The following is a 10589-nucleotide window of genomic DNA, read 5'->3' as shown; positions in this document are numbered from 1 at the left end:
ATTTAAATTAAATGTTAGGAGAAAGAAAGATAAATCATTTAAATATTATTTCAAATAAATGATAGAGGAATGAGAGATGAAATATAAAGTTTTTTTTATATTAAAATAATGTTTAAGGGGACCACTTTTGTTTCTCTATATTTATGGTACAACTTTTGGTTCCCTTGGTGTTTCCTTAGTTTAAGGAACAACAAGGGAATATGATCCAAGGGGTTTTGTAGGAGTTTTTCCTACACGTAGAAAAGGAAATGAGATTTAAGAAAGTTGCTACGTACTAGTGCTCTAATTGCATACATAATATTAGACTCTAAAATATATAAATTTTTTAATAGCATGTATTTTTCATATGTTTTTTTTTAATAGCATTAATAAAAAAACAATTGTGCTTACATAACACTTTTAAAGAGATTTTCTCTGATCCAATTTAAAAAGAATGACATTTTCTTCATGGAATTGTTGTAAGAGTAAAGAAAAAATTAATAAAAAAATAGAAAGATAACGTACAATTAATGATGCAATTGCAAGTTTGTTTTATTTATTTATTTATTTTTAAGAGAGAGACTAAACAGACAGTCTTGGGTGGAAGATAGTGGTCTACTGTCTACAGAATCCCACATGAATAGAAGCTCATGGTACGTGATGGATTTGAAGACTGTATTTACTCGACACAAGGAGAGGAGAGAGAGTAGTAAAAGACAGTGAAGTACAATCCCACCGGAGAACTTTTAGGTTAAAAATCATGACTACAATTTTTCAATCAACATGTTAGAGTATTTACAGTAATTTTTTCTTCTTCTTAAATTTATAGAATTAAATTACTTTTTGATTTCATATTTAAATATCCTCTATAATAGCATCTCTTACCTTTCTCATACCAATTAAATATTAAAAATATAAGTTATTTATGTACCTTCCTACTTTTTTTTAAAATAAAATCTTAGCACAATCCTCAATGAAAGAAAAAAAGATGAGAGATAATAGAAGACGAAAAAATATTGTGTCAAAATAATGAATAGAGAAGCTATAGAGGAAGCTCGATCTTTAGCTTTCCTATATTATACATTGAGTAGCAATGTAGCATACTCTATGTATAGGGAACTTAAGAAAAACTGCTGCAATTGGGTTTTTGTGAGTTCTTTTTTTTTAATATTTTTTCTATATTTATGAAAGGGAAGCAGCCATGTGGTAGCTGTTGTGAAATGGAGATGATATTACTTTCAAGGGTTTTTTTTTTTTGGTTAAAGGAAAAAATTTAGAGGACATCCCAAACTTGCTGCTGCTGATGAAGTAGGTAATTAGTCTACTAATTAACTGTACAAAACCTTTTTTTTTTTTTTTTTTTTTCTGCTAATAACTCCAAATATTCAAAATGATTGGAGATCACTACAAGAAAGAGCTTAAACATCTGAAAACTTTTCTGAATACAATCTCTTCTTCCCACTGAGAGGGACTCCGAAGAGCTTGAAAGTACTACTTTTTTCCTCAGTTGAAGTCACCAAAGACGACTTACCAAGGCTTAGGCTGCAGCTTTTAGCCCCTTGAACGCCCAGATTAACAGTACTTTGCGCTTGGCACGAAGAATCCAACTCCATAAGAAGCTGCTTCGGAACAGCAATATTATCACTGTTTCTTTGCTGAAAGGGTACTGGTTTTACATGGTTTTGAATGAAGTAGATAATGTCATTGTAGAGATTCTTCATGTGGGCGAGTTCAGATAATAGCATGAAGTTTTTTCTCCTCAGTTGTTGGTTGTCTTCTGTGAGAGCTGTAAGGATGTCGGTGCTCGGTTTCGGAGACGGCAATGGCGACTCAAACCAACCAGCATTATGATCGTCTGGTTGGAAAAATTGGTTTGGCTGGTCGTGGTATTGTTGGTGATGGTGCTGATGAGGGGTTTTTCTTCTGTGGATCTCGGATAACAAGTGCTTTGCTCCTTTTCTGAAGTACTCGTTTGCAAATTCCCATCTGTCTGAGACTATCTTTTTAAATCCCTGCGCAAAAGGATGAGACAAAACATGTGACATTTCTTCTTCAAGCAAAATGCACGTGAGAATCATATACTATTAGAATACGTAAGTATCGGTTTAATAGGCCGAGTTAAATGAATGTTTGGGGGGAAACTTGACTGTGTTTTATTTGCACATTAAGCTAGATCCCTCCACTTTGGAGTGGTGATCATATCTTTTAAAAAGAAGAATTAGACTTCAGCTTTTCCAAAAACAATTTTCCAAATAGTAGAATAATGATTGGGGACTAAGTCTTATGAAATAGAGGTCACATTGACTACTCATAATGGCCACTCATTGAAAAAAAAAAAGAGAAGAAAACTGCAGATTCTATATTGTAAAAACACTTAGATTGATATAAACCAATTAAGTGAGCAAACAGTGAACAAAAACTGATCTGAGATTTAGTTTCTAAAATCTAGAGAAAAATATATAAATCAACAAACAAAGTGTACGTCGTTTTGTGTGCTCTAGTTGGTGTGGGGTTTCTCTTAACATTAATTTGGACTGGAAAAGACAAAAAAAAAAAAAAAAAAAAAAAAAAAAAAAGAAGAAGAAGAAGAAGAAGAAAAATGTGTTATGTATCCAGCATACTTCCCTCACTTAATATGATTGGAAAAATCATATAATGAGAAAGACTTGTTTTCACCATGGCCATACAATATTAAAGAGAAATTAACCAGATTAACCAAAGACTACTACTTGGAGAGAGAGAGAGAGAGAGAGAGAGAGGATTCTCACGTAGGTATTAAGCTGGCGAACAAAGCTGGAGAAGTTGTTGTGCTTGAAGTAGTTTGGGAGGAGATCCCTAGCAAACTCAGGAGGTCTCCACACGACAAAAGTGGTTTCATCTTCACCCCAAGACACAATGTGGTCGGTCCGATGGTCATCCACCAGCTCGTATGTCTTTATCAGAAATGGCGCCGGCACTGGCTTTTGAGACTCCACTGAGAACACCATTTCTTCAGTAGTACTCTTCTCCAATGTGAAAGACATTACAAAAAGCACACGAAATTATATTAATGTTTCTCTCCTCCTACCACTTGTGTTTACACTCTCTTCATTCACTCCAACTCCCCAACATGTTTAAATCTCTCTCTCTCTCTCTCTCTCTCTCTCTCCCATGCTAAATTTTTCTAACCTTATGAAACAAAAAACATATGCCCATGTCTTGACTATAATAAAAGCTGATATTTGGGGCTCTCTCTTTCACTCTCACTGTCTCACAGGTTTTCTACCTTTAATATAAAAGCAGGTGAGCATGTCAGTATACTATTGAAAAGTTTCTAGTATTACTGTAATAAGATCCAATGAGAGCTATTAATTTGCTATTGATTATTCCCCTTGGCAGCATTTGACAGTGGAGATGGGTGGGTGCCTTGGTGGATGCCTCTTTTTCTGTTTCTTGATTTGATTCGGGCACTCCAAGTCTCCAACTTTTCTGACAATGGATGGAGTGCCCTTTTGTCCGATTCAGAATTGAGTAATGCTACACACACTTCAATTCTTACTCTCTATTATGTCGAGATTTGGGATCGTTTATTTTTTATTTTTAATCAAATTATAATTTTAAAAGTCACTTCAGAGAGTATATAACATTATATATATTATTTCTCTTTGAGAATTTTGCCCCAATTGAACTACCTTGATGCCCCCACATAGCCAAAGGATATACTTAATTATTTCATATATATTTGCGACTGTCCTTAACTAAGAATCAAGAAGGTTCCCCCATTTATTAAAGAGGAGAATAAGAAATAAATGAAAAAAAATAAAGTGATAATTAAGGTGGAGACTCTACTCAAAGAGGCTAGGGAAAAAATTAAAAAAAAAAAAATCCTATATTTTTGTTCCCAACATAAAGGATATCCCAATTCGATCTAATGCAAATTCCTAGGATAATAATGTGAAAACATTGCTTAGACTTCATTTCTTCCTAGGAGAGACGCTATTATTATAGAGAAATGAAGCTTCGAAGCTCATGATGACATAAATTAGTGTGACCCATATACTTGAACACTTGATGCATGATAATACCCACCATTTCACACATGTTCCTGTCTTCGGGAACGAATTTTTCATTGGGAGAGTCAAAGTATGAACGAGGGGGCTAAACTTAATTTTTAGGTGAAAAAATATACATATTATTCTATATATATAAATATCTTTTAAAAAAATTAATTCCTCCCGGCTTCTCTGATATAATTTCTCAGTAGTAATTAGAAGTAATCAACGTAGAAATAGAGTAGTACGTTCTTCTTGTTCCAATAAAACAGAACAAAAGATTCACTCTATAATTTTCGTTATAATCATTCTATGTATATATATACCCTAATAATTCCAACAAGTTTAAATCGAGTTCTTTTGAGACGAAGTAATATTCATATTAATATTTTGCAAGTGGTTAGAAGAGACTAATCATGAGAAGCCACCTCTTTAGAAATCAACTTTTGGACTTTAATCTTTTTAAATAAACAGAAAAGTAAGATTATTAGTTGGACCGCAATTCGACTCTAATTAATCTTTTCGTTATAACAAGATTATGTCAACATTGTCATTGATCAAGAAATCTTATGAAAATTAAGCCATCATATATATACCACTAACAGAAAAGGAAGATTATAGCTAGCTAGCTTAGACCACAATTCTAGTCCTAAACTTTTCTTTAACAAGATTGAGTGAACATTATCAATCATTCAATAAATCTTTGGAAAAGCCATCATAGATATATATATACATACCATTGAATCTTAATTCTCGGATCTTTGGGATAACTTATTTAATTAATCTCAAAAATATCTCATCATCAATACTTTAGATCCTAACTATTTTGCATTTGGTGCATGCAGCTAGTTTAGAACAAATCTCTTTCTGTTCACTGTTCAATCATCTTATTAAAAGTCTGCCAATCTCACGGTGATCAGTCATCTTTATACAATTGAGCCTGGAGGTAATAGAAGCACTAGCCAAATATCGTAACATACCACCGCAGTATTCCGTAGTTGACATTCTTGACGGCCCATTCTATCAACACTGATCCAATGATAGTCCTTTCAATTTTCGTAGCTAGTTTCACTCATTTATCAATATTCAATGACTTGACACCAAAGTCATACATTGTACCGAGACAATTTAATCCAACCTATAGGTCTCCCCCATCGTGACTTGACAACCCTATTCGATCCTAGACGAGCTACATCAAATCCCATACTCGACGTGGCGTCTAGCTTTGATACCAAATGATACAAATTCTAAGTAAAACTTACTCTTAAAAACTGGCTTTTAAGATGAGGGTTTCCAAAAACTTATATATACATATGATTAAGATTGTACTAATTGAGGTGGTGCACTTAAAGATTATAACAGTGTCTTACAATACCATATAGCTAGCAAATAATGTAATTCAATCAAGGCAAATACCTCATGTAATATTGCTTGCTCCCTGCAAGTCTGCAACTATTTACCCTCTACAATTAAGCATGGGTTCATCTAGCTGTCTAAACAAGTGTTCAAACTGTGTTTTTAGATAATTTAAACACTTGCTTGGCCAACTATACCCCGTCAAAAAGTCTCTCACAAATACAAAAGATTCATGTAATTCAAGAAAAAAAAAAAAAAATAGTAGGGATTCCGATGGTAAGGCAAGCACATGACTACATGAGTGGCCCTTTTTCTAACCTTATCTATATGATGTGAAGTGTGAGCATATATATTGAATGGATGTCAGAAGGAACATTCCTGACCTTTCCTCAATTCGAACACCTATTCATTTATTTCATTGTTTTGTAGATTCCAAGGCATACCCGTGACTTATAGATGGTGTAGGAAAGTAGTTCTTTCCAGTCGCAGACAGCAAGGAATAGTATATATTTATTTATCCTCTCACGAAAAAACTAGTTTTAAAATAAATGTTTTTCTACTTCCTGTTTCTGTCACTTGGCCAAAAGGAGGGGGCGGATTTCAATTCTCAATGCTGCATCATGCTCTCATGCACGGCCTCTTTAGATTCCTTTTGTTGTGGGGGTACACAGTAACAAAATACCAACAAATTACAACAAAAAAAAAAAAAAACTCAAATTTTTAACTATATATATATATATGAGAAATTACATATATGAGATTTACCTATTTGAGTAGGTAGTCGGGTAGTTCAAATTTTATTTAAAAAGAGTTTTATACGGGCTTTATCATAATGTGATACCTAGCAATTTGAAGAGCAAATTACTGAAAATCTCAATCCACAAATGACCATATCCGCACCTTTTCTGGTTTTTCTCTCTTCTTCATTTTGGGTTTGATTTTGATGATCAACTCTAAAAAAACTATATATATTAGGATCAATTTTGATATGACTATGCATTGGGTGCACTTTTTTTATTTTTTATTTTTTAATTCAAGTGCTTAAAGAAACATGACGCTTTTAGATTCTGGTTTTGTAGAAAATTTCTATCCAATTAAAATGGATAAAAATTTTCTACAAACTGGGTTGGAAGAATTTTCTTCCAACCCAGTCACTAAAAATAACGTGTTTCTTAGCATATAAGAAACACATAATTTTTTTAATAGTATGTCTTCTTATGTGCTTTTTTATTAAGAATAGTAAATAAATGTGTGCTTCTCATATAATTAAGGAGCACATGACACTTTTACAGACTGAATTTGAAGAATACTTCCAACTCAACTTGTGAGAAATTTGCTGTCCAATAAAAACTAGACAATTGTTATTACAAAATGTTTATTTGGCTTGAAAAGTTTATAAGCATTTTGCTATTTACCTTTCTCTGAGTTTCTTCCACTTTATTGAAAGATGATTGCATAGGATTGAAAACTAAAACTTTCACTCAAACACATTATCCTTTTGCATGTGTTAGACAATGTTGACTGGCCATCCCTGTAGGAGACCTCCTTTGAACAGCCTCCAGCATAGAATGCTCAGAATCCTAAGGCCCAAACAAGAAATTGAATAGCTAGGAAGATTCTATTCCAAATTAATATGACCGACTTCCTCGAAGTTCAGAATTTGCAGTGGATGTGCATGTTGTTGATTGCATCATGTATCACATGATCTATCTCCATCCCCATGTGACCCACTGCTTGCTCCCTTTTAGACCATGGAGAGAGAGAGAGAGAGAGAGAGAGAGAGAGAGAGAGAGAGAGAGGCATTTGTCTTATATTAGCACAAATCTAAATGTACTGCATGTGGGCATCATGAGCAACCATCAATAAACAAGAATATCATATGTTAATTCAAAGTAGATCTTTCAGATTCTTACAGAAGGGAAATGAAATTGTCTTGAGCTAATGCCTTATTAAAATACTTTGCTGACTGAAGCTACATGAACATTTCTTTCTTTTATAATTTAAAATATAAATAAAGTTGTAGATCGGGCAGTGCTAGATACATACACTCATGACTTGAAGTGTTCCACATTATGCATGGGTGCAAATAAATATGCTGCAAATGAAGCATATGATGAATACAAACAGAGAAGGGAAAATAATTGTTTTTTTTTTAATAAGTACAACAGTAACCGATTACAACAAAAAAGAAAAAACACAAAAACAAGACAGCCTGGACAACCCAAAATAGAAACTATGAACGAAAGAGGGAAAAGAATTGTTGATGCGGTTTTGCACAGTTGGACTGAATGATGGGCACTTACAAAAATGAGAAGATGACTAGAGTGACGTTAGTGTGAGGACTAGCCGGATAGCCTCCGATAGTTAAGTCAGGTTTTTTTTTTTTTTGAAAAAAATATAAAAAAAAGTTTCATGAACTAACAAATCGATTTTAGAATAGTTCCCTGAACTAACAAGTTTACTAATGTGACCTCTCAAACTACTAAAGCATGCCAAAAAGATTACTTTTGTTGAAATATTCCTATAATACCCATATTTTCTTAAAAAACTAAAAAAAACTAAACTATTTTTTAAAAAAAATGAAAAAAAAGAATAATAAATGCAAAATCAACCCGTGTGATTGGCCTAAATTACAAATTGCTCACTGGAGAATAAAAAATAATTCAAAGGTCTTCAAGGTAGGCAAAAAATAATAATTTAGTCATTGTAGTAAAATTCTGTCAAAATATTTGACGGGTTCTATTAGTGTCAACTTAATACCAATAAAAAAATGATATGTATCATTCTTACTAAATTTTTTATCTTTTTTTTTTTTTTAATTTTTTTAACTTCTTAGTTTAATATTAATAGTTTTTTAAATTTTCTTTATTTTTATTTAAAAAATAGTTTTTTATTCATTTTTTATTTTAGCTTTTCAAAGGATAAGGGTATATTATAAGAATATTTCGATAAAAGTGGCATTTTTGGCACACTTTGGTAGTTTGATGGTTCACATTAATGCACCTGTAAATTCAGGGGCTATTCTAAAATCTGCTATTAGTTCATGAGGCTTTTTTTTATATATATATTTTTTAAATAATTTCATAGAATTTTGGAATTTTTCTTGGAGTAATGCTAGAAACCACACTTTTAGCCCAACACTATCTTATGATGTTGACATGAAAATATCAATCCACCCTTTGATAAGCTCTTGTTAAGAAAAATAAATAAATAAATAGTGAATTAATACTGCCACGTCAACATAATAAAATAACAGCGATAAAAGTATCGGTTTTTAACATTACTCTTTTTCTTGCCATACCTTTCCTGGAGTTTATGACCCTTCTTATCGGAATTTTGAGGCATTTTTCGAGATGGTCTTTCCTATTTTTTTTAGTGATTTTTTAGGTGATCTCCTAATAGTGTTTCCTGATTTTTTGCTACGCAATTGGCACATAACTATAGTAACTGTCTAATGGGCACATGGCTGATGGGAAGGAATCTTGGGACTTTGAACAAAATATATTGAGATTTAAGATTAAATTATTATATAGAAAATTAAACTAGCATCTAATCAATGTGAACAAAATATATACAAAAAAATAATTTTTTTCTTAATATATTCTAATTTTCAACTCAATCTCCTATCCAAATGGAACTCGAAATTCTTTATCTCTCGAAAATTGTCTATGAATGAATATGGATTAAATTTCACAACAATTTATCTTTCGATATATAATATCAAAGAGTTTATTAGTTAAAAACTCATTTTCATTTTTGTTGCGAAGCCATAGTATTCATAGTTGAAAACGGTCATTATATAATTGTAGTATAAACAAAAAGACCAAGTACAACCACTCCAAAAAAAAAAAAAGTTGAAAGATAATTGATCTTTTTGTTCCTTAATTACTAACCATTGGCACAATTTAGAAATAATATTTGACAAGCCCTAGAAGTCTAAATGTTGAGAACATTATACAAAATAGAACAATTCATCAAAGAGAACCCAAATGTCTAATATGAATAATTAAAGTGAAAATCACAACTAAACACATAACTCTTCTGATAAGAAAGTGAGATGTGGAGTTAGAGCTGTTGTCTTGCCAAGAAATGTTTGTAAGAAGAAGAGAGTCATGCCATTGATTACTGTTTTTTAATGACTAATTAGGAGTAATGTTTGTGAACACTTTTTATTTTGATTTCATCCCAATAAGAAAAAGTGTTTCCTCTCAATAAGTGGAAGTGGGACTATTGCAATGAGTGGTCCCCACCAAAAAAAAAAAAAAAAAACCCTTAGATTTCCTAAAATTCCCAAAGTATTTTATTGAGTAGATTTCTTCAAATTTTAACTATTTGTTTGGAATTCAATGCTTGGCTAACTAAATGAAAATAAGGTATTCTTTGCAATGTTAGGGTTTTTTAAAGTCTTCTATATATCTTAAACAACATAATAAATGTCTTTTAAATAATAATATGAGTTTGGAGGCAATTGGTTATGCATCATAAATGTGTTATAGGAGTGGAAAGGTGGACAGTTAATAACCGTCAACTGACCGCTAATCGCTCAGGGGCGGTTAGCAGTTTTATAGGTAGGCGAAGGTAGTTACTAACAGCTAACCGTCTACCCATATATATACAAAATGTTGTCGCTTTAGTTTCATATGGGGTTTTAAATGACACCATATATTCGAAAAAAAAAATAAAAAATAAATCTAAAATAAGCCCCAAAAAAAAGATACAATAAAGGCTCAACACCCAATATGCTCAAATTTGAAAGGGGTTATGCAGTGCGGTTATAGTTTTAAATAACCGCTAACCAACAATTATTCTACAATCGCTAACTGCCTTGAGGAATGCTAGAGCATATTCTTGTGTTCTCCTGGTGTTCTCCTACAATGGCATAGATGCAATTTTTTTTATTAAAAAATTGCATCTATGCCATTCCAGGAGAACACCAGGAGATGTTCTAGCATTTCTCAACTGTCTTAGGCGGAACGGTTACGGTTATAAAAATAGAACCATGTTAAGCATCTCACAAGTCACAACATCCATTAATTAATAGTTACCTTTTCTTTCTTCTTTTTTTTTTTTTTTTTTAACAAATCATCTTCTTATTTTAACTCCAAAAGAACAAATCCTGAGATCGCATAAGGACAGAATCTTCCCTCATTACAATGGCATATATGCTAGGTGGTGGAATTGCTTCCAACCAAAACTTATCTATGACACGGGTGGCAACTCCTC

At 32.3% G+C, this 10589-nt stretch overlaps 1 protein-coding gene across 1 annotated transcript; it reads right to left on the bottom strand.

The window, feature by feature from the left end:
• Positions 1-1313: 1313 nt before the first annotated feature.
• Positions 1314-3222, bottom strand: LOC133878139 (heat stress transcription factor B-4b-like). Its single transcript, XM_062316647.1, has 2 exons — positions 2748-3222; positions 1314-1991 (listed from the first exon to the last, which is right to left on the bottom strand). Exons 1-2 carry the CDS (start codon positions 3000-3002, stop codon positions 1398-1400), a joined length of 849 nt encoding a protein of 282 aa, XP_062172631.1. The 5' UTR covers positions 3003-3222; the 3' UTR covers positions 1314-1397.
• Positions 3223-10589: the final 7367 nt, after the last annotated feature.

This window comes from Alnus glutinosa, chromosome 9 (genome assembly GCF_958979055.1).
Source record: "Alnus glutinosa chromosome 9, dhAlnGlut1.1, whole genome shotgun sequence".
NCBI classification, from domain to species: domain Eukaryota; kingdom Viridiplantae; phylum Streptophyta; class Magnoliopsida; order Fagales; family Betulaceae; genus Alnus; species Alnus glutinosa.
This window is presented reverse-complemented; position numbering and strand designations above follow the sequence as displayed.

Coding starts and splice junctions, on each gene's coding strand:
- LOC133878139 (XM_062316647.1), bottom strand. CDS start 3,002: ATGTCTTTCACATTGGAGAAGAGTACTACTGAAGAAATGGTGTTCTCA. Junction 1,992..2,747: donor TTCGCCAGCTTAATACCTAC/GTGAGAATCCTC, acceptor CCTTTTGCGCAG/GGATTTAAAAAGATAGTCTC.